At 44.8% G+C, this 24839-nt stretch overlaps 1 protein-coding gene across 1 annotated transcript; it reads left to right on the plus strand.

The window, feature by feature from the left end:
* The first annotated feature begins 759 nt into the window (after nucleotides 1-759).
* fpgs (folylpolyglutamate synthase) lies at nucleotides 760-24725 on the plus strand. Its single transcript, XM_084035973.1, has 15 exons — nucleotides 760-912; nucleotides 2943-3071; nucleotides 3198-3251; nucleotides 3484-3548; nucleotides 5263-5377; nucleotides 7742-7819; nucleotides 8033-8094; nucleotides 17220-17322; nucleotides 17589-17666; nucleotides 18532-18679; nucleotides 19073-19156; nucleotides 19459-19609; nucleotides 20883-20958; nucleotides 23019-23085; nucleotides 23554-24725. The coding sequence occupies exons 1-15, from the start codon at nucleotides 766-768 to the stop codon at nucleotides 23922-23924; spliced, it is 1728 nt and encodes a 575-aa protein (XP_083892099.1). The 5' UTR covers nucleotides 760-765; the 3' UTR covers nucleotides 23925-24725.
* The last annotated feature ends 114 nt before the right edge of the window (nucleotides 24726-24839 follow it).

A 24839-nucleotide genomic window follows, 5' to 3' on the forward strand; every position in this document is an offset into this window, starting at 1 on the left:
GTTAAATAAACATTTTATGTGAAAGAATATTTTCTTTAAAGAAAAAGTCACTCAAATGATTCAAACTGTAAAGAGGAAAAGTTTCTGTTTTAGTGTGTGATGGTAGTGTTTTTCCTCCCAGTGTGTTCTGAGTGACAGTGTGTGTGTTGTCTCCATGACGATTGTTTACAGTGTTTCGATGCACTGAGCCTCAGGTCACTGTTGGTGATGCAGACTGTGTTAGAGTTTTACACACGTGGCTTCAGTTCTGACCACCGTTGTTCAGCAATTGAAAAAAAAAGTTATTTCGTGGATATTACTGTTGCTATATATAAAAAGCATACATGCAAAGCAAGCACATGCATTCATTACAATTCAAAGCAATTTAAACTTGTAATGGATCTCTTAATGGTCGGAGTGTAATTCATCTGCAGTTGTTCACGTTGTAAATGTCAGTTAAGTTTAAGGTTAATGACGGTTATCCCATTTTCCATTTCCCTAGCTCAGTAAAAGGAAATGTTGACGTTTTCTATGTATATTCCACTGATTAAATGCTTTATTTGATATCCTATATAGCTAGTTAGTTCGTTGCTAAGTTAGAATATAAATTAGGAACACTTTGAGATCAAAGGCCGAATTAAATACAAATTATACATAAAAATGAGACCAAATATAATCAATATTTTTTTCAAAGTCGGTTGGTAAAAGTAGGGGGCGCGTCCTGACGTCACGCGTGTGAACGGACCCTCCCATATTTGGCTACAGCTTCCTGCCCGACGCCCCACGATGGTGTGCATGTCGAGCGTATGGCAGCGGGGCTCCGTGTTTTCCGCGCGGCTCCGAAAGAGGGACTGGGTGGGTAGTTTGGCGGGCCTTTCTTTCCGGTACTACAGCACCAAGACGGCACCTCAGATACCAGGCATGGAGTACCAGGTACGCTGTGTTACGGTCTCTCCTACCTATATATGCCGCGGCTGCTAGCGAGCTAGCTAGCCACCAGCGCTAGTTTGACAAGTTTGTATCGAACTAGTTACTGCACCGGTTTGAGAGGAATAGAAACATGGCTGACGGGACTTTATAAGACCACATGAAGTTTAGCTGGCGGGCTGGTGGCCGCTGAGTGACTGGTCTGGGAACAGTCCTAGTGAGGAGTGAGCTCACGGCACGCTGTCAGACAGACGTGCGGTTATCTGTTAACTCAGCGTCAGACTTCCAGCAGGCTGCTAACACGTGGACTGAACCACTGTAGACGAGAGTTGGACTCAGTTCACCTTCACGCGTTAACTTAACGGTTGTTTACCTTTTTTCTGCTGTAGTTGTATTCCAACTTCGTGTGTGTGTGTGTGTGTGTGTGTGTGTGTGTGTGTGTGTGTGTGTGTGTGTGTGTGTGTGTGTGTGTGTGTGTGTGTCACGAATATATATTCACACACACACACGGGGGATGGGGGGGATCTATTAGGCAACAAGTGAACATTTCATTAAGCAGGAAAAATGGGCAAGCGTAAAGATTTGAGACACTTTGACAAAAGCCAAACTGATTCTAGACGACCGGGTCAGACCATCTCCAGAACTGCAGCTCTTGTGGGGTGTCCCGGTCTGCGGGCGTCAGTTCCTATCAAAGTGGTCCAAGGAAGGAGGAAAACTGGTGAACCGGCGACGGGGTCATGGGGGGCCAAGGCTCATTGATGAGTGAAGGCTGGCCCGTGTGGTCCGATCCAACCGACGAGCTACTGGAGCTCAAACCGCTGAAGAAGTTCATGCTGCTTCTGATAGAAAGGTGTCACAGACCAGCCAGGGTCCCATGCTGACCCCTGTCCACAGACCAGTCAGGGTCCCATGCTGACCAAAATTCCCATTTTCTCTGTATATTGTTGTGAACAGAAAGATAAATGACAGAAGGCGTATAATAACCAGGATGTGAAGCCTCTACAAATAGAGATGCACAGATACCACTTTATATCAGACCGAGTACAAATACTTAACTTTCAGTACTTGCCGATACCGAGGCGAGTACTGATATGAGTACTTAATAATACCATTACAGTTCTAACAATAACTTTGAAAACATTCAACTTTGTGTTTTCCTGATACAAACAGAGCAGAGTTTGCAGTAGAGGTATTAATAATTCATGTTTAACCTGCTCTCAGTTACACAGTTAGAATACATATTAAAGATAAAAAGCTCAGAGGAGCAGAGAATAGTGCTGGTCCACCTTAAATGTCAGCCCCCTTAAGTGTTCCTGAGTTGGAGCAGTCAGAGTTGTTGTTAACTTCGGGGCTAACCTTCACTTTAATTATCAGCTGCGTCTTTGTGTACCAAAAAATATACAAGTCATATGAATTATCACATGGTCTCAGTGTGAACCTGCTGTGAAGAGAATGAGGCACCGATGGTGGACCTGCCAGTCCTGGTGTTCTCTGGTGAATCAAGCTGCATGGTGCTGGGCTGTGAGACCAGGTCCCACTAGAGGACATTGGCCCTCATTGGTCAGAAACATGCACACCAGCATTCTGCTGGAGGTTATTGTAGGGCTCTGGCAGTGCTCCTCCTCCTGGTGAACGACTGGTCTCCTGGGATCTCCTCCATGGCCGTGTGACCTCAGTATGGATGTGGATCCTAGAGGAGCTGGACTACCTGTGAACATGATCGGGCTGCAGGTAGCACATCATTGTTCCATGACTAGGACACGAGCAGAACCAGAACTAGAGAAGAAGCAGTCAGGAAGGAGAAGGAGAGAGCAGCTGTCTGTGTTCTCCTCATCAGAACCTCCATGTTGGGGTGGTCTTGTTTCGCCTCCATTGCTCCTGTTGAAAGTTAATTTGCACCAAAGTAGCTGAAATGGATTCATAATGTACTTCTAACTTCTACTTTCTAAAAGGACGGATCCATATCTCTGAAGGTTTACTGATTTGGTGTGAGACTATGGTGATTAAGAGTTCCCTTGATTTCCCCTTTGCTGCAGGATGCCATTTGCACTCTCAACACACTACAGACCAATGCCGGTGCTCTGGAGCAGGTACGGCGAGAGCGGAGCCATCCTCAGCTGCAGCTCCAGGCCATGACGGGCTTCCTGGAGCGAGCCGGCCTCACCGTGAGTCCCTTCTATCAGCTCAGATAATACTACACATGTAACAGTGATGACGTCAAGGATTACCAGACTGCTACTGTTGTCTGATGGGATTGGAGTGTTTTCTTATCTGATGTTTGTGTTTCAAAGGTGGAGGAGCTGGACCATCTCAACATCATTCATGTGACGGGAACAAAGGGCAAGGTGAGCTAACAAACCGCTCTTGTTTGTTTGTGTTGCCTTTTCAAAGGCCCATCAGTCACCATACAAGGAAGGCACCTACACATGTTTTTGCATTGTGTGTTCATATTTAGACTGAGCTCACATTATGCAAGGTCATGCAAACATGTTTTCAAGTCACTCTTTCAGTGTAGGAGATCAACTACTGTGACCACTCCGTTAGTGCGGCCTCTAAGTGTTTGTCTTTATCTCTCAGGGGTCAACATGTGCGTTCACCGAGAAGATTTTGAGAAGTTATGGCTTCCGCACTGGATTTTACAGGTAAAACGGGTTGTTAATGAGTCTGTCCACAAGACGATACGCAAATAACTTTTAATATGCTTGTTTTGGCAATGATGTTAAGATCGCTCAGAGCTAGGCTATGCTAACACCGTAGCTGCTCTGTAAACACTAAAAATAACGTCTCTGTATGAAATGTCAGATACTATCGTAGAGCTCCGGGAGACCACAGACCGCTACCAGGTGTTTTGCCTCCATTGCGACACGCTGATTGGCTTCACGTCACACGAAAGATTTCGCTTCATTCAAGTCGGTGAACGCCCTTCATGGGAGGAACCCGCCAGTCGACATCGCAACCAAACCCCCTTGTGTTTAAAGCGATGGTTCGGAGTAAAATGCAACCTAGGTCATTTCCACCATTTGGAAATGACCTAGTTTGGTCAGTTTGGTAACATTCCATGCATTATTAGTGGGGTAATTTACAAGATATACATAATGTGCCATCATGCCAGTACTTAGCCATTCGGCTGATAGCCCTATCTTGACCAATGTTGACCATCGCTAAAAATGCTTCTGAGGGGGTATTTGGCTGGATTTCATGGTGGAAATGACCTAGGGTGCATTTTACTCCGAACCATCGCTTTAAAAGAGATAACGTGCAAGAAATACATGTGAAATGGGGAAAATGATGCAGTAAAGTTCAGGCCCGGTGGTACCGACCGAAAAAACCCTAAACAGACGAGACGCGTGGGATGGTGTATTGGTGCAGTTGGATTAAGTCAGGTGACAGCAAGCAGTCTGCAATTCTGCAATTATTATATTTGCATTCAACATTTTTGTTCAACCAGAGTGTATTCAAGGTTTTCAAGGACTCAAGGAGAGAGTGACTTATTAAGGTGCCGGTTGAGGGAAATGATCCAAAATTAGGGTCCGGAAAAATATGGCTGGAAAATGAGGAGCATCACATTAATAGCTACAGATTCTGTAAAACACTAACGACATATGAGTGCATATATTGTCTTGCCCCCCAGAGGGGGTCCCCCGCGGCTTTGCATTCACACTGCTCAAGCCCAAACGGGCTTTGGCCCGTTAGTTGGTTGTACATACGTCATCACGTCCTAATACTACACACGCATGGCTTGATGTTGTTTTTAAGGAGCGCCGTCTTTGCATATATTTCTATTAAACACTCGACCTGCATCAGCGAATGTGCGCACGAGCGGATCTGTGCGAGCATGCAGCGCGAGGAAAGCGGATTTTGGACGGAGACACACAGCGGCATTTTTCCGGTACCGGTCCGGTTCCGCTCACACCACGAGTCTGAAGAGTGCAACAGCTTGTCAAAATACAGTGTCAACTTTCCGTGTTTTCAAAGTAGAAAACGACATCGTGGTGGTTTAACGAGGCAGAGCGGCATCAGAACAACATCAAGTGCGTAAAGTACACGAAGAAGAACGTAGCGGGAGCGCGCAGCGTGGATTGTTGCGGCCGCGCGTCTTGCGGAGCAAGTCTACTGTGCTGCCCGGAGCCGCTCCTAATGTAAATGATTATTGATTTATGAATGAATTGATAGGTGGCTTATTTTTGGCGTATTGATTTTTTTTTTTTTGGCCTGGCGGCAGGCCTCCTTGGCCTGGCCTGTACAATGGTAGGGGAAACGCTGAAGATTCATATGGATGCATCTTGCCATGGTACTTATTGTCTTCTACGTGGCCGGTTAAAAGTGGCTAAACACTGTTGATGTTGTCGGTTGTAGTTCACCACATCTGGTCCAAGTCAGAGAGAGGATTCGAATCAATGGACAGCCGATTGGAAAAGAGCTCTTCACTAAATACTTCTGGCAGGTTTATGGACGACTGGATGAAACTAAGGTGGGTCATGGAAGGAGTTCTAAAACACAGTTTAAAGTCCACACACGCTTTCTCAAATTAATTATTAAATAATTCCACTGTATATAGGGTGCTCCACACTACTTACTTGGCAAGTACTTTGTGACAAATAACTGATCAAATATATCCAGTGAGTGCTCCATTGCTGCACGTTAAGTGACTGCTCCTCAGCCTACTTGTAGCAAAGTTTGATTTTATTGGGGGATTCAGCCAGCCGTCTTCTCTGCAGGGAAAACAATCCTTCCTGTGCATCGAGTGTGCACGGAGAGGAGGGAGCTCACAGACGGTCCGAGAGCGAGTGAGACAGAGAGAAAGTGGAGAGACAATTAAATACGATTTTACATATTTTTAAATAGTTAATAAAATCAATATGTGAAGGTCAATGTTGATATTCTGGTGGGCCGCCACAAATAAATCCATGTATGGGGAAAAACACTGGTGATGAATGAACAGAACGATATTTATATTATAAAATCGCATTGGGGGAAAAAAAAAACAGAGCCAATTTGTGGCGTTTGATGTTGATTCTGTGGCGCTGCTCCACACATTGGTCGATGTATGGGAAACACTGTCCTGGTACCCAACACACACTTACCTCATTTTCAACAGTTAGACCACAAAATGAGACCTTCTTTATGTGTAAAATGATCTTTTAAATTGCCAAACGTCATATGTGTAATGTATACACTCATCGCTGGCTTACTCTCATCCCAGTCTTGTTTAACTCAAATTCCCAAATGTTTATCAGAGTTCAAACTGTATTTCATCGCTATTACAGACCTTTACAGCACTTACCTAACCATAATCATAACCATAGCTATGATGCTAGCGATTAGCATTTGTGTTTAAGCAATGAAAGTCCAAGTTCATATGGTGCTTTTTATGTTCTGAAATGTAGCATGGAATTGGCAAGCCAGCTCGCTAATTAGCCCCCAAATGAGTAAAATAGATTAACTTAATGCTTCACATGCTTTTCATGTTTTAGAGGCATTTTTGTTAACTTCCAGGCTCGAGGCATTTCAGCGGTGAGGTATTTAACTGAAAGGTGACCAGCTCTAAAGAAACAGACCAACCATGGCTTCTCATCCACTTCACTCAGGGAAGTGATTCAGTGGATTAACCTTTAACCGCCCTAAAGTAACTGTTGTCGTTCCAAGCAGTGATTTCAGTGAGATTTGAGTGAATCCGTCAGTATAATCAGTGTCACGTCTTGTATTGAAGTGAATGAGAGCCGTGGTGTCGGGATGAGCAGGACCATCATGTGACGGCACGCGTCGGTCAGCAGTCCGTAGAGGAGGGCTTCCACTTACAGATAAACGTATTTAGACGGGTCACTGCATTTATTTAACATTTGAGCCGTTACAATGCAAGGACTGTTCATTCACAGGTCACATCCAGTTGGCTGTTTTGAGGGTTCTTTTGTGGGGCTATAAATACGTTTGACACATTATCAACTGTTAAAATTGATACACAGAATGTGTTCATCAATCAGATGGAGTAACATTAGCTGTAATTTCAAATCACGTTTATGTCCAACATGCTCTGTTTTTGGTCTCCACCACCACCTGAGAATAATCTGTCTCTTTAGCAGAAAGTTTGAGCTGACAGTCTCTAATAACCTCCGAAACCCTTTGACATAGCACATTTGATTATTGTTTATATACTTATATTGATGGATGTAGCTTTTAAAGAGTAACTCAATCCCAGAATTCTGGCTGAAGTGCCTCTCGGCTGGAAATTAAAAAATGAACATGCATTCCATATCCTTTGGCTTTTGATGTTATGTAAATTACTTCTTGCTGAAATGTGCTATCGTCAATAAATAGAACTTAAATAGAACTCTTTACTGTGGTGTTAAATTGTAATCAGAACGGGATAGAATCTGGTGACTCCGTGTTATTGACTTAATTCCCTGCTGATAGGAATGAACGGTCCTGCTCTTTAACAGGAGTGTGTGGATGAAGCACTAAGTAGTTCCGTTTTACTCACTGAGGGGCTGCTAGGTCGCTAGCTAGCTTGCTAATCCCATGAAACCGGATACATTGGTTCAGATCAAAAACGTGGTTTGGGGGGTTTAGTTCATCTTTAAGGATGCTGATAGTGGTGCTGTGGAAAGACACACTGAGATGAATGGGCTGAAAACACAGCAATACACTGCAGGTTTGTTCCGTCTACAAACCAGAAAGTATTCCAGAATGACTGTACGCTGCTGTAAATATTCTACTACTATTCTCTTCTTAAATGTACCGTAGACCTGCTGGAACAGCGACTCCCCTACCATGTCAGAGGCATTGTATTGACTGTATTATTGCATAGAAACATTTCCCCTCTCTTTGACGTCTTCAGGATGCCCATGAAGGGACGATGCCGGCATACTTCCGTTTCCTCACCATCCTGGCCTTCCATGTGTTTCTTCAGGAGAAGGTATGCCAGCAGGACCCCAGTGCTCCTTGAGAATTAAACGTTGGTTACAGACTCGTCGTTTGGCTGTGGGGTGAAATGGTTGTAAACCTGCTAAACAAAGGTAAAGGTCTAGCTGCTGCTTGTGAATGGGAGAAGTTTCCTCGTCGTTGATGCTCAGACTAAATGAGATGATTGAATTTGCCTGGAATCTAAACAACTGTGCTCTTTGTTCAGGTGGATTTGGCTGTAATTGAAGTTGGGATTGGTGGAGCGTATGACTGCACCAACATTATACGGTAAGACTCCACGTTTCTAAAGCATTTGTTTTCCTTTTATTGCACAATCACAAAGGCTCATATGAAATACAATTTCTAACGACAAAATAACAGCGAATTACGAGGCCAAAAACTCCACAAATGAACATAGATATTCATAAAGATCATGGACGTTTTCTCATCCTCCTGTTTTAGACCAACCTTTATATTTTTCAAATGTTAAAATAATTATTATAAGTCATCCAATATTGAAAGAGTTTGCAGATAGTCTGCAAGAGAAAACCGTATGTTTAGGGTTTCAGTGTCCCAGGAAGTACAACTATTAAAATGTAAGATAATCCTCTGATGTAGGAACTCATTACATGGGTCTTTTTATTCAGGTGGAATTTGTAAAAATGTTGCAACTAGCTCTAATAACTACAAAATTGCTTCCAGTAATTTCATAGTTAATACTAAAGGAATTCTATATACTCTGGAATACTAAACAGATTTAGTTTTTAGGGCTGTCACGGTGAAGGAATTCCCCCGCGATAATTTAGGGAGGCTAAACTGTGCAGTTTGCAGTATTATCGCCATTAATTTATATATTCTCAGATTACTTAATTTATCCTGGTTTATCCTCATTGATAGTGATTTTAAAATACGCTTTATTGTTAGGCTATTATTAGGTATATTTTTGCTTTTTTAAATGACAAAGATAACACTGTTTTAAAACAAATTTAAATACTTGTATATTTATTAGGGATGCAACGGTCCTCAATATAATATTGAAGCGTGCGGTACGCCATGCACGGTTCAATACGCACTTGTAAATTGACGTATTTTTGCAATAAAATTTAACTTAATTTCACGTTTCCATCCTTGTATTTCTCTCTGAATTGGCTATGTCGGAGCTTTAGAGGAGCACTTGAATGCAGCATGTGTTCACGCCTCCCTGCCGAGTAAATATCCAACGTCCTGCTTGGCTGAGCAGGTAACACGTCAGTTAAAAACAGATTCTCTTGTTGATGCCGACAACAAGCTGATTCTACCGTTGCAGAAAACACAAGAACACAACAAGTGCAGTGGGACGTTTAGTGCTAAAGACTTACAGCCTTTTCCCGTAGTTGGTGGCTTCCGTCACCCAATCAAAATGCTCGATTCACACTACACTGCCATCATGCACACTTTTCAGCACCAAGGTAATGTCGTAGTGGGAGATGAAGAGCGCATACTCCAAACCTGCATGAAAGTCATATATAGGCTACTGAAGTACGGATATATGTATTTAAAACTGAGACTTTGTTTTAAATATGTACATATTTGTTCTGGCTCTCCCTTTTAATTCGATCCAACGCTGAAATGTTCCCAAACTGGCAAAGTTGCGTTTAGTCTTGCGAGCAGAGCAGCTGCCTTTGTGTCCTTCTTGAAAACAAGGACTGAATGTCAGCAGCACCTGATGCACACAGACGGTTGGGGGGGGGGGATCAGACCTTCGTGGTTCAGGAATTAAACTTTAGCTTTGGTTGTGAATGATTGACATGTCATGTGATACAGCTGTGTTGGGGTTGTAGCAGGAGCAGATTTGGTTATCAACAGTTAATTATTAATATCAATATGATTATCGGTATTAATAATTATATTTAATATATTATCATGATATAATCATGAATAAACGGGGCACCACCCTGGGATCAGGGAAAAGATAACCTAAAACTGTATTCAGTCTCAATATGAAGGTTTTATACTCACATGCCAATCATCGTGATCATTGGCATGGAAGCATAAAACAATCTAACAATTAAAAAGGCGTGAAATTCAAGCACTAGCCTTCACAACCTGCTGTTATCCAGTGACATATACACAACAAGCACAAGAGACCGCTAGTTATAATATAATAAGATTTATTAAAATCAGTAATAATGATCACAATCAATAACACTGCAATTAACAAAGCCTTATTACCTAACTACCTAACACACAAAACTAAGCTAAACAGAAGGAGAGACACACGTGGAGTGTGTGTGTGCGTGCGTGTGCGTGTGTGTGTGTGTGTGTGTGTGTGTGTGTGTGTGTGTGCGTGCGTGCGTGTCGAGAGAGAGAGAGAGGGAGAGATAGCTGATGTGCGGCCACCAGATGGAGCTATTCCTCGCAGCGTTCAGGGGCGGAGCCACTGAGGTTCGATGGGGTAGCGAGAGAGAGAGAGAGGTGGAGCTATTCCTCGCAGCGGTCAGGGGCGGAGCCACTGAGGTCTGACGGAGTAGCGAGAGAGAGAGAGATAGCCGTATGTAGCCACCAGATGTAGCTATGTCCCTAGCGCCCGCCGGGAACAGCTGGCTTAGGACACGTGTGTGCGGCGTGTAGCCTATGTGTGTGTGTGTTAGCGGGTCACAAACAAAGAGAGAGAAAATGCGCGAGCGATATTCGGAGGGACAGAAAGCGTGCCGTTACCACACGGGCTCGCGTGAATGAACTGGCGTTTATTCCGCGAGACCGGTCTTTTAACTGATAGTAGAGGCTTTCTGAGCTCGCGAATATGGCGGAGGTTAGTCGAAAACACTGTTACAGAAATCAACCCAGCGGCGATCACAATCAGTATTCAAATACAGCAGCACATGAACCAACGGACTCGGCGGTCCGCGATCAGAACTTAAAACACATTAACAAGAATTACAAGCATATCCTACACTATCACTTGTGTCTCTGCCCAGACTGATAGCCTCTTACTGGTATCGTTGCGTAAGACGATGACGGCGTTCCGTAACGGCGGTGGTTCGTGAGTCCCCGGCGTCAGCGGGGGCGTGATGAGTCGGCTTCGTCCAGACGAGAGCGGAGCGGGTTTCCTCTCGTTGATCAAACTCAAATAAAGAAAACAGTCCGTGTTTCTTTCTTCCACGGACGGCGATATAATCGCGGCTTGGCGATTTAGTCAGCTTACTTCAGACAGCGTCTGGTAGCTGGACGGCAGGAACCGGCTTGGTTCCTCTTGTTGCAGCGGTGCGCTGCGGGAGGGGGTCGCCTCCCGTTGCAACGTGGTGTTGCGCCGGTTGTAGGAAGAGGCCAGTAGGAGTCGGAGTAAGAGTGAATAAGAGAATAAGAGAGCGTTCTCCGGGCGGCTTCGGTTTATAAAGCTCAGGCCGCTCCAGGGGACCCCCCGGGGCGCCCGTTGTGACGTCACATTCCTCACCTGGGTGAGAAGTGAAACTAAAATGGCGGTGTAGTTTTTAATCCCCTTTGTCCCTTTGTCCTGGCCGCATGTGTAGGCTTCTGTAGGCCGCATTGTGTAGTCCTAACGGTTAGGTCCCAACAGTCCCCCTTTTGGTCTGAAGGTTGAGGTGTGGGACGCAACCTTCGGAGCAACATAAGGGCCGAACCGTCCATGTATTCCTTGAAACATGTGGGAGTCCAAACAGTCTGTATATTCCATGGAAATGAGGTTAAACAGTCATTCAGGTTAAAGTCCATAACTTGATGGAGGCATTGTCTGGGCAGAGATTGAGGCAAGGTCTGGGCAGAGATTTCTACGGTCTGGGCAGAGATTTCTAACCATCTAACCTATATCAAACATCTGCTAAGACACAATTTTCACAAACATCAACATTGTCATTACACTCAGGTAGTTTCAAACAGGACACACCCCAACTATGAAACGGAACGAAGGAGGAAGAGGAGAAGGGGTTAGTGGTCGTTTGGTTTACTCCTGGAGAAGATTTAAGTTAGCCATATTTACTATGTTGTGGCTCAGGGCTGTAACGCTCCATGTAGCCAGAAACAGAGGAAATGTCAGAGGCGCTGTCATTATCTGAGTTGTCATGTTTGTACACTGCTGGTTCACGTGACTGGGACAGAATTTCGGAGTAGGGCTTCCTACTACTTCTGTGTGAATGCCCATCTCGACGCAGTTGGTGGGCATGTCGGTGATGCTCAGTATCCCCACGCCGTCTCTTACCAGGCTTCTGGGGGGAGTTTAGTGATGGTTGGGTCGAGTCACGCCATAGCGCTATCGTTTTTATCAGCTTCTCGATCGGGTCGCACGGATCCCTATCTTCATCAGTTTGGGAGTTTGTCTGATTCCAGGGGCGTGCTGGCCGCTCACCCCCTTTCGCGCTGTTATGAGGGCTCTGCTTTAAGGCGACGGATGTTTGGGAGTTACTCTCGTTCCTTGGTTTTGTCTGATTCCTGGGGCGTGCTGGCCGCTCACCCCCTTTCGCGCTGTTACGAGGGCTATGCTTTAAGGCGGCAGACGTTTCGGACGCAGATGTGTCGAAGTTAGCGGGCTGGCTTTTAAGTTTGCGCACTAAGTGGGTTTCCCAAGCCATCTGTGCGTAATTACGAATCTCTTGCATGGAGAGTCGATGTGTCCGGAAGTGTATGGTGGCATCGTAGCGCACACTTTCGTGTAGGTTATGCAGGAAGAGGGCCTTGAAGGCAGGCTCTTCCTCCACTCCTGGGGAGTTACGGCCCTGAGCATAGGCGGCTCTGAAGCGCCAATAGTACTCCGTGGGTGATTCCTGCCCCTCATGTACGACGGCGAGGGCACTGATCGTAGCGGCGGCGGGATCCCAGTCCCGGCTATACTCCTTCCGGAGTGCTGCACAAAGTCTGGAGTATCGGTCCTGGGTTCTGGGTGCAAGTGTTCCTATGAAACTGCGGACATGTCTGGTTGTGGTCTTCTCGACTAGTCTGAGCTTCTCCCGTGAGGAGGCATGGGGGAGGTCAATCAGGAGTCTGTCTAACTCTCTCAAATATTCGTCAATATTATGGTTCGAGTTGTCGGGATCAAAATGTTGAATATCTTTAGCCATGCTCTCTAGCTCTTCAAAGCGGAAGCGCTGTGGCATCCTTTCTGGTGAAGGCGAGACTAAGCTAGGTTGAGGAGGCGCGTCGCAAATTACAGGTTTGTTCCAAAGATAGGAAGATTTTGGAGGAGAACTTGTGTAAGTTCCACTGCTGGTTTCTTCGCTGTCTGTGTCGGAGCAATGGGAAGCTGCGTAGCCGTTACCGCTATCTCTCAGTGGAGTTTGTCTTAAGGACTTTGTGTCCGCTGGTAACTGTTCCCATCTTCTGCATGGCGGGGGAGTCGTATTTTCACTACGAAAAGAGGGGAAGTCGGAGAAGCCTGAATCACACTGACTGGCCGAGTCGGCTGAGGGAGGACATTCTGGTTTAGACTTCGACCACCTGTTCTTGTAGGACAAAAACTGGGACTCTGTGGTGTGCAGGACATCTAAATAACGCATGGCTCTCATGTCTGCTGCTTGAGCGTCGTGGAGGTGACAAGCACTTTGCTCCTCTAGTGCTACCACTTTTTTCTCTAGGGCAGATTTACTCTGAACCAAGAGACAGGTTTGTTTGTAGAAAGTCAGTAGCAAGCATTTTAACAATGGACCCTTGGATGATGTTACTTCATCAGATCTGCTGTTCAGTAACACGTTGATCTCCTCTTGGCACTCACTGAGATTTAGTTTCTGCAAAAACTCAGAGTAGCCTGTCTGAAGGCTCTGTGCCACAGATGAGATGAACTGTTCACAAAAGTTCTCCATTGTGTCTGGAGAGAAAGGAGGGGGGTTATGCAAATCACCTGATAAGGTGACTGGCGGTTCTCTTTTAGAGAGGTCAGCTTCACGCTCTAATGATTCTATACAGCAACTCAGACTTACTGTAGGCTGCTTACTTAATTCTTTGCCAAAGGCACGCTAACTGAAATGCGCGGCAGGAACAGTTAGGGAATTATTTTGAAATTTTAACTCGAGCTAGAACCCGTGGTGGAAATAGCAAGGTACAATTTCAACGTTCACAGACTCGGTACACTCTGTGGCTCTATTCTCTGCTCTACTTCTAGTGAAAGGGAGAATACGGTGGCTTTACTTGTTCGGTGTTAATCGCAAGAAAAACTGTATTTGTTGTTATACTGAGGTGGGTGCACAGGTGAGCTGCGTCGACCTGTGACTTACAATGGAAATGTTAGTACTCTTCTACAGCCTGTGGACTGTCAATGAGGTGTCTCTAGCACCTCTGGTGAGTAATAACAGTGTTATAACGCGTCTTAGTATCCCTAACCCTGTGTTTGTTAGTATTGTTGTCAAACAATAAATGGCTAATCACAACATGCATATGCAACCCATCACTGTATTTGCTTGGCAAATAGTAACAGGGAGCAAACAAATCGATCCTTGAACATCGATTTCTAAACAATGATATCAATAACAACAATTCCTATTATTGTTATTATTACTATAATTCTCAGGTTATTGTGCATAAATCTCTGGATAAAGCTGGTTTAAGAAGGCCTCACACGGGGCGTCATTTATGTTGGGGTTGTAGCAGGAGCAGATTTGGTTATCAACAGTTAATTATTAATATCAATATGATTATCGGTATTAATAATTATATTTAATATATTATCATGATATAATCATGAATAAACGGGGCACCACCCTGGGATCAGGGAAAAGATAACCTAAAACTGTATTCAGTCTCAATATGAAGGTTTTATACTCACATGCCAATCATCGTGATCATTGGCATAGGAGTACAAAACCAATCGAACAATTAAAAGGCGTGAAATTCAAGCACTAGCCTTCACAACCTGCTGTTATCCAGTGACATATACACAACAAGCACAAGAGACCGCTAGTTATAATATAATAAGATTTATTAAAATCAGTAATAATGATCACAATCAATAACACTGCAATTAACAAAGCCTTATTACCTAACTACCTAACACACAAAACTAAGCTAAACAGAAGGAGAGACACACGTGGAGTGTGTGTGTGCGTGCGTGTGCGTGTGTGTGTGTGTGTGTGTGTGTGTGTGCGTGCGTGCGTGTCGAGAGAGAGAGAGAGGGAGAGATAGCTGATGTGCGGCCACCAGATGGAGCTATTCCTCGCAGCGTTCAGGGGCGGAGCCACTGAGGTTCGATGGGGTAGCGAGAGAGAGAGAGAGGTGGAGCTATTCCTCGCAGCGGTCAGGGGCGGAGCCACTGAGGTCTGACGGAGTAGCGAGAGAGAGAGAGATAGCCGTATGTAGCCACCAGATGTAGCTATGTCCCTAGCGCCCGCCGGGAACAGCTGGCTTAGGACACGTGTGTGCGGCGTGTAGCCTATGTGTGTGTGTGTTAGCGGGTCACAAACAAAGAGAGAGAAAATGCGCGAGCGATATTCGGAGGGACAGAAAGCGTGCCGTTACCACACGGGCTCGCGTGAATGAACTGGCGTTTATTCCGCGAGACCGGTCTTTTAACTGATAGTAGAGGCTTTCTGAGCTCGCGAATATGGCGGAGGTTAGTCGAAAACACTGTTACAGAAATCAACCCAGCGGCGATCACAATCAGTATTCAAATACAGCAGCACATGAACCAACGGACTCGGCGGTCCGCGATCAGAACTTAAAACACATTAACAAGAATTACAAGCATATCCTACACTATCACTTGTGTCTCTGCCCAGACTGATAGCCTCTTACTGGTATCGTTGCGTAAGACGATGACGGCGTTCCGTAACGGCGGTGGTTCGTGAGTCCCCGGCGTCAGCGGGGGCGTGATGAGTCGGCTTCGTCCAGACGAGAGCGGAGCGGGTTTCCTCTCGTTGATCAAACTCAAATAAAGAAAACAGTCCGTGTTTCTTTCTTCCACGGACGGCGATATAATCGCGGCTTGGCGATTTAGTCAGCTTACTTCAGACAGCGTCTGGTAGCTGGACGGCAGGAACCGGCTTGGTTCCTCTTGTTGCAGCGGTGCGCTGCGGGAGGGGGTCGCCTCCCGTTGCAACGTGGTGTTGCGCCGGTTGTAGGAAGAGGCCAGTAGGAGTCGGAGTAAGAGTGAATAAGAGAATAAGAGAGCGTTCTCCGGGCGGCTTCGGTTTATAAAGCTCAGGCCGCTCCAGGGGACCCCCCGGGGCGCCCGTTGTGACGTCACATTCCTCACCTGGGTGAGAAGTGAAACTAAAATGGCGGTGTAGTTTTTAATCCCCTTTGTCCCTTTGTCCTGGCCGCATGTGTAGGCTTCTGTAGGCCGCATTGTGTAGTCCTAACGGTTAGGTCCCAACAGCTGTAATATGTGTAAAGGTTTGGACCCAGTAAAGGACTGCTGTAATATCAAATAAAAGGTCTTTGATCAACACTATCAATCTTTGTCTGAGCTGATAACACTTACAGGTGACAGTAGGACTGCCTGTACTTGAAAATGTTTGATACCTTGAATTGGATACCGATACCACAACAATACTTGTGTTGATACTTTGTGTGAATGAAAACCTTGTAGCCTGACTAGTTTAGTTAGTAGTAGTTTCTATAAATGACTCCAGCTCATTTCTCTACTAGATGTGAAATCAGTTATGTTATATGTAGGGCTGTCGAAGGATTGAACAGTGTAATCAGATTAATCACAAGGTAGGATTGGATTAATCACGATTAATCACCATTTGTAAATATATATGAAAATCCCTATTTTCTCTGTATATTGTTGTGAACAGAAAGATAAATGACAGAAGGCGTATATGAACCAGAATGTAAAGCCTCTACAAATAGAGATGCACAGATACCACTTTATATCAGAGTACAAATACTTAACTTTCAGTCCTTGCTGATACCGAGTCCTGATATGAGTGCTTAATAACACTATGACAGTTCTAACAATAACTTTGAAAACATTACATTTAGTGTTTTCCTGATACAGAGTAGAGTTTGCAGTAGAGATATTAATAATTCATGTTTAACCTGCTGTCAGTTACACAGTTACAATAAATATTGAAGATAAAAAGCTCAGAGACTCAGAGGAGCAGATTCACTTATGGGAGAATAGTGCTGGTCCACCTTAAACGTCAGCCCACCTTAAGTGTTGCTGAACCAGTTGTTGCTTATGTCGGGGCTAACCTCCTTCCCTTCTATCAGCTGTTCAACAACAACACACAGGAAGTTAACTCGTGTCTGGTTGTAGAATTTATTAGCGTTAATGTGTTAAAAAATGAACATTGACAGCCTTAATTATATTGTAAACGTTAGTCGTTCTGAATGACGAGCTATTAGTTCTTATTCATCAGTTGATCTTCCAAATATGTATTTATTTATTATTTGTTATCAGTCCCTAATGAATCACTTCATCAGTGATGTCATAACATGTGACCAGTGTGTGTCGTCCTCCCTCCAATCTGTGGTTGCGTCCCCAGGAGGCCGTGGGTGTGTGGCGTCTCCTCTCTGGGTATCGACCACACTCAGATCCTCGGCGACACCATTGAGAAGATCGCCTGGCAGAAAGGAGGCATCTTCAAGGTCCGTTGATTGACTACTTCAGTTAGGAGTTTGCTCCGTTGTTTGAGTTGTCTCCATGAAAACTGAGCAAAGTCCATCCACTGATGAAGACCATGAAATGTATTGGGAAGTGCTGGAAAAGGCTAGTAAGTGGACCTTGAGCTAAGATGAGGTGTTTTGAAAGTCGAGGATACATTTCAAGACGGGGTTAGAAGGAATGATTTCTGAATTTGATTAATTAAAACTAGTCGTTGTTGTACTTCTCACTGTGTTCCCATGTGTTTCAGCCGGGGGCTCGTGCCTTTACCGTCAAACAGCCAGAGGATGCCATGGTGATGCTCAGGAACAGGGCTAAGGAGATGAGAGTAAGTGAGCAGTCAGGCTGAGACCCATCATCCCGAGACGTGTCGCCACACGCTTCAAAAACGCTGTCAAATGCATTGGTCAACGAGGTGATGTGTAGTGTGGGTGTGACATCATCACCCAGCTGATGGTCCTGTGTAGTGGGGGAGTGACATCATCGGCTGGAAGGCTGTTCAAAGGTTATAAAGTAGTGGCCAGATAAGGAAGAATTTTGGGTAAAGATAATTAAATGGACCAGGAGCACGATGCACTATAACAAACCGAATTGGCTGCGTTTTTTTCCAGTTTGGGTGCAAAAGACTGAGAATCAGGCTCTCAAATGAGTTCTAATTTAGTTTTGGTTTCGTCTGCTGCCTCGAGATATATATGAGTATTAATATGGCTGGGAGGACTAGCTTCGTTAAGCAAACATCGTCTTCAGCCAGGTTTCAGTCAGGCAGAATAAATCAGCCGCAGAGAAGTGTGTAAGACTGCAACTCTGCTTCCTGGTCTCAACTCTGGCTTGTCATGTTTTAGGACTACCAATAAACTCAGCAATACTTCTAGATAGGAGAGCAGCTCCATCCAAAGTGGGTGGATGCCATCTCTCCTGATCAGACCAGGTTTTCCCCAGAAAGGCTGGCAGTTATCTACGAAGCCCACATCTTTTACTTGTAAAGCCTCTTGCTCAGTTTGATTGCCTGCCAAGTGTGATGCTGACGAGTGGTTTGACTCCATATGTGGAGATGAAAGGTTGAGAATATTTAAGCTTTTATGTGCGTATAAAAATGTGGCACAAGAGAGGAGCGGCGCGTCTCAGTGAAATGTCTCATGGTGACTCAAGTTGTATGTGATCCAGTCTGACTGTTGTTGTTGTTGTTGTTGTAGTGTCCTCTGTGGGTGTGTCCAGACCTGGAGGACTACAAGGCAGATGGTGGACCGTTGCGTCTGGGCCTGGCGGGGCAGCACCAGCGCTCCAACGCCTCGCTGGCCCTCCAGCTGAGTCACACCTGGCTGCAGAGACGATGTTTACCAGGTGGGACGGCCGTCTTCTTCTTCCTCCATCTTAGGAACACTAACACAGAGTTGTCTTCTCTGAAGTACAAAGAAAATAAAACCAGTATAATAAACTACAAAAATAGTGAATTGTAAATTTAAAGAGGACCTGAAACATCATCTCCAGATTATGTGGAACGAGATGGGAGGAGGGAGTAAAGATTGATTTGGAAAGATTAGCTTACCACCTTCTTGCAACCAGATCAGCCTGTAAAATGATTTTGGCCCTGTTGATGAGGGACATTTAACCAGCTGCTAAATGTCCTCTCCTGTCTCAGTGAAGACATAAGTAACTGCTACGTCTGAATGTAAGGCCAAACCAGCAGCAGTGTTGTGTGTTCCATGTCTGAGAAGGCGTGTCCTCGTCCACCAGATAAAAGCTTCCCCTCCACCAGTGATGAGGACTCAGCTGTCCTGCAGGGGACGGCCTTCAAGCCCAGCCCCATCATGGTAAAAGGTGAGTCCTGAACAACTATCTGTTACTTCCCACCTCTGCCGAGTTCATTTTAATTGAGACACTCAGTCAGAGATCTACAGCAACTCGGTACAAATACTTACCGTCCCAGTCTAGTTCTGACTCCTCTCCATCAGCAGAGAGCTCTCCTGTCTTCAACACATCTTGTCTTTCCTTTTTTTAAGCCAGCCCTAATCTTTGCTGCATATTTAAATAAGGTAGAAAAGCTGTGTTTCATACCTTCCTTAGTCGGAGCACCGTGATGCTGCTGCTGCTGGTTGTGATGTTGTGATGTTTGGTCTCAGGGCTGGCAGACACGGAGTGGCCTGGAAGGAACCAGACTCTGAGGCACGGAGCAGTCTCCTACTTCCTGGACGGAGCTCACACCATGCGGAGCATGCTGGCCTGTGTTCAGTGGTTCAGAGAGACGGCAGCCCAGCATGAAAGGAACGCAAGGTGAACCGCTGTATTTCTCCTCTGTACACACCCGTAACATGACAGGAGGGGCTCATAGAGGCTAAGCCCCGCCCCTTCCTGTGTCGGTGCCTTATTTCACAACAAATATGTATGGCAGTCAACGGCTACAGACAAAAACCTTATCATATGTTTAATTAGTTGTACAATTCAAAAGGGATCTAAAATGATTTGTATGTGTTGACTGTCATCCATATTGTGACGGAGAGAACACTGTCACCTGGCTTTGAATACACAGCACTTTGGACTGAGTGGGACTATGCACTTTAATAATTGCACACACACTTTAGGAGGATACTGTTGACAAGTTCTTCCCAGCTACCACCACAACCGCGGAGGGCCCCGAAGTGAACCTGTCACCTCTGCCTGCCGGGTGAGAGACAGATGTGACAGGTTTTCTGGGTCCTCCGCGTTTTGACCAAAAAGAAGTCCCACGGGAGACACAGGAAGTACTGAGCCCGGCAGTATCACATCAGACACAACACTCTTGGTGTTGCATTAGGATTTGTAGCTTTAACTCCCGGCAGACTAATGAAACACTCCAGACGCTGGGTTTATGTGGTGGCATCCACCAGTGAGACCACATGTCAAAGTGGTTTCTCATGAAGCCGGAGTCCAGCTGGCTCATCCTCCATACTGGTTTAGGATGTGAAATGAACCTGGGGGAAGTAGAAACCACCTGGTCGTCTCTGAAACGGGATCCCCTCTTTGTGTGGAACAACTCTTAGCATTTGATGCTGTTGGTCTTTTAGCTTTAGGGTTGGTCGTCGTCGGTACAAAAAGCAGCTGCTCGTCTTCTGACTGGGAAAAGAAAACAGAATGACGTATGAGCAGCGTCGTCCTCCTCCACTGGCTTCCTGTCTGTCTCCGGATGGATTTGAATGCTTGTTATTAAGGCTTTAAATGGACTGAAGCCCCCTTATGTAGCAGCCACCTTATCTCCAGTTAGCGCACCGAGGTTGACCAATCAGATGCCCCACAAGTAGACACTAAAGCAGTGGTGGCACAGCCTCTATTCTCTACGGCTGACTGGTTCATATCCAAACATTGAAACCTTGTCTTCACACTTTGTGCTTCATGTCTGTTTTGCTGCATTTCTTTTACTCGCATCATGTACACTTTATGATTATTCTTATTATTGTTATTTGCTTTGTGTTTATTTGCATCTCCCGTTGGTTTGTGAAAATGTGCTCTACACATCAAATTGACTTTTCAAAGCGTCCTGACTTAAAGCCGTGACATGTTTGTGTTGTAGTGGACCTGTGGCCAGAGTTCTGCTGTTCAATACCAGCGGAGAGAGAGACTCGGCAGCCATGCTGAAGCTACTGGTGGTGAGTAGCAGAAACGACCTTTAACCCCACACGTACAGGAATGGGTCAGTTTAACAGAAGTACGACGGAGTCGAACACCGTGTTAAGTTTTTTTTAAGAACATTAACCACCAAAGACGGTGAAGGAACACAAACAAATAGTTTTCATAGAGTTCAGTTAGTTGTGTAGCGTTACACCAGCGAGGTATTACCGATACCTGGGCTGAGCATATCGGCCGATACCCGATACCGATCCAATACTACTGTTGAATGAATGAACCGTATACCTTCCCATGTGAGTGAAGGCATCAGGCAAATTAACACAGATATGTACTTAATATTATTTATTAACAAATAACAAAGTGTACGTTAGCAGCAAAAATAAATAAATAACACTTGTAACCATGTAAAGTGCACTGTAAATTTTAAAATGTAATATAAAATATAGCAGCTGCCTGAAACCCAACAAACAATGGCTTAATTAACCGGCCATGTTGCTCTGTGTTTGCTCATCACTAGCTGCTGTTCGTGATGACGTAACCAGCGTTGCAAACAGAATTGAAGTGACTAGATCGCTGTAACTGTATTGCTGTGTCTGATATTAATAAAAATGAAATGACTGGATCGGAATGCTGGATCGTCCTCATTCATCCGATATCCGATCCAGGTATCGGATCGGTGCATCTCTAGTTAAAGCCAGCCGCTGATTCTCTGATTGGTTCTCTCGGTGCATCAGAAGGCCGTTGACGTTTACATTCTCATCATTTTTTTATTGTATTTTACTGTGAATGTTTTGAGGGGATTGTTCTTGTTTTTACTGAACTGTTTTTATTCTTATTGAAAATATTGATTTATCTTATTGATGGAAAGCACTTCATGAATACATTTATTATTATTATTTTTATCATCATCTTCTCTGGAGGTCTGGAGGCGGCACACATTTCATTCACACACTTCAAGGAGAGGCTGCATGTGTGGCTTATATTTATAAATTATACACTTATTTCCCACATTCCTTGCTAAAGGAAATAAGGATTTCACACACAATGTATTTTTCTTTTTGAAAAGATGAAGTTCCACAGGTTTTTACTGAATGAGTAGAATGTGAAGGAGCAAGTTCCTTCTTATGTCTTATTCTTCACACAGTTTAACTCCTAGTTCACTCTGAGTTTTAGAAGTTTGATCAATTTGGACAAATTGAGTCTTGTAAAGCTCTGCAATAAATGTGGAACATTAGCTTTAATCAGTGCAGAAACCTTCCAGTTTATCCTGATTTGAAGATGAAAACCATAAAACTTGATTGTGTCTTGGCCTCAGGAGGATCAGTCCCTCCAGGATTTCAGGGGCTATTTTGGTGATTGCAGCGGATTAAAATGCCTGATTGATAATAATTGCAATGCATATCACAAGGGTTTAGACGTTGTTTTGCAATGAAACTTCAGGAACAAGTTGTATTAGACGGTTTCTGTCTCCTCTGTCTTACTCAGTAACGTCTCCATCACACTGCAGATTTAAATCAAATATTTTCTTTATCAAACACACAACACACACTAGAGCTGGCAGCAAAACCACAGACGATGACGTGATCAATTGGACAAATATTTGATGTGGTTTAAAAAGCAGCCCTAACTTGTCTGACTGTCCCTGAACGCACCACACGATGGAGTCACACAACATCACTTTGATGAATGTAAAATGAAATGTATCGTGAGGAATAATTAAATACTAAAGCGTATGACATCAGAGATGTCGTCCACAGAGAGACTTCCGTTAAACCAGGAAGCTGTCAGCCACTAAACAGTGGAACTAAACAGGAAACACAACTATTTTACACTAGATAACCAACAGGAAGTAGAAACTTTCAGGTGATCTCCATCCTGTCAGCTGACACCTTATTTATATGTTTGAGGAAAGGTTGCAGAGCTTGGACTTGATTGTTAGCTTACACATAATTCACAGATTGTTTGAATTTGCGTTAAGTGTTGCGATCGGGACCTCCTGGAGGGGCCGGCCCGTGGATCCCAGCAGGAGGGCTGATTTGGCAACGACACCAATAAATGACGTTTGTCTTTTTCTTTTCAGCCCTGCCACTTTGACTTTGCTGTGTTCTGCCCAAACATCACTGAAGCCATCGCTTCCTGCAACGCAGGTAACCACACCTCACACACGTAGCCAACAATAATCATGATGACAGACGGCATGCTAGCGATAAGCATGAGCGATTCGTTTTAGCACAAGTAATTAGCATAAGCTGAAGTAAAGGGCAACATTCAAGTCTGGCTCCATGCCAAGACCAGCCCAGCAGTTCATGCGGTGCTGTAGCATGTTCCTTAACTGTAGCATGGAATTAGCTAGCTAGCTAGCTAGCTAAATGAGTAAAACAAGTTAAAGTCCTCCCAGCTGCACATACGTTGATACATGTTGCTACATGTTGATACACGCTATCTGATTCCACCTTCTAGAGGCATGTTTTGAATCTTCAGGCTCGAGACACTTAAGCCAGAACTCTGGGGTTTAGTGACTCATCAAGTGCTTATGTGCTACAAATGAACCCCGAAACACGTTGACCTTAGTCATCCTGTTGTTGACCTTAGTCATCCTGTTGTTGACCTCTCAGACCAGCAGAACTTCAACGTCTCCGTGGAGCACATGTTGACTCGCTGCTTGGACAACGAGAGGAGCTGGCATCTCCATACCAACAACAACAACGGTCCACAGCTGCTCATTGAGGACCGCCTGCCCCTGGTCCCTGAGAAGACGGCAGACACCCTGGTCTTCCCCTGCATCCTCAGTGCCCTCCAGTGGATCACCCAGGGCAGGGATCCTGTGCTGGCTGACCCAGCCAAGTCAGTCTTACCAGTAAAACCCAGCATCATGGCCAAAGCTGCTCCCCTCTTCCACGCCGCCGAGATCCACGTCCTCATCACAGGAAGCCTGCACTTGGTGGGAGGAGTCCTCAAACACCTGGACGTGGCGTCCGCCAAGTAAACTGTCCGAACGTCAAACATGCTCTACTGCCATGTACGATGAGTGTAGTGGAAGAAAGGTGGTCTCTATGAGTAGTTGAGGTTTTTTGTCACTCTAGCTTTGTGACTGCAGCTGTTTACCTGTGTGGGGTTAGCTGCAGCCAGGTCAGTTAGCTCATGCATGTTTGGACCAAGGGAGCTGCAGGACTCGCAGCAGGCCCGGCTTCACCCAGAGCCTTACCGACGGCCTCCAACGGGTGGCGCTCACGTTTCTAGTCTTACTTGAAGCCAAATATGTTTACATGAACTGCACAGTGTGAGTTGATTGGCTGAACTGGAGCTGTGTGTGGATGAGCCAGTGTGGTGTGATGGTTAGTACGTCATTACATTTATACAAAGCCTGTCGATGAACTGCACCTAAAGGTGCTGCCTTCAGTTGAGTTGTTGGGATACTTATGAACACTATGACCTTTTTAAATGCTGCCATGTTGCACTTTTGGCATCAAATGAATTCATGCAACTAAATCACGTGTCACATTTTTTACACAGGTTAAATGGTTGTGATTGAATAGCCCTTAATGTGCATTAACTGACTGAACGACATACAATAATTGTATGTAAAATATTTAAAGATATTGAAACGTATATATATTCACTAATATTGCTGGCTCTTAATGTTGTCCAATCTCTTACTTCAAATGAGTTTTAAAATCAGTTTAAATCAAGACGCCAAGAAAATGCACTTAAATGGAATGTGTCCCTTGTTGTACGGAGTGAAGATGAAATCTTCTCATCGTTGATACGAGTCAATTAAAAAATATACATAAGGAAATCGTGCCCACCATTGTTTTGTCTTGTATAATGTGATGTAGCCAGTCAACTTTAGGAGACTCTCCTATGTCCTACTTCCTATGTCCTACTTCCTTTGTCCTACGTC

This window comes from Eutrigla gurnardus (genome assembly GCF_963514095.1).
Source record: "Eutrigla gurnardus genome assembly, chromosome: 19".
Classification (NCBI taxonomy): Eukaryota; Metazoa; Chordata; class Actinopteri; order Perciformes; family Triglidae; genus Eutrigla; species Eutrigla gurnardus.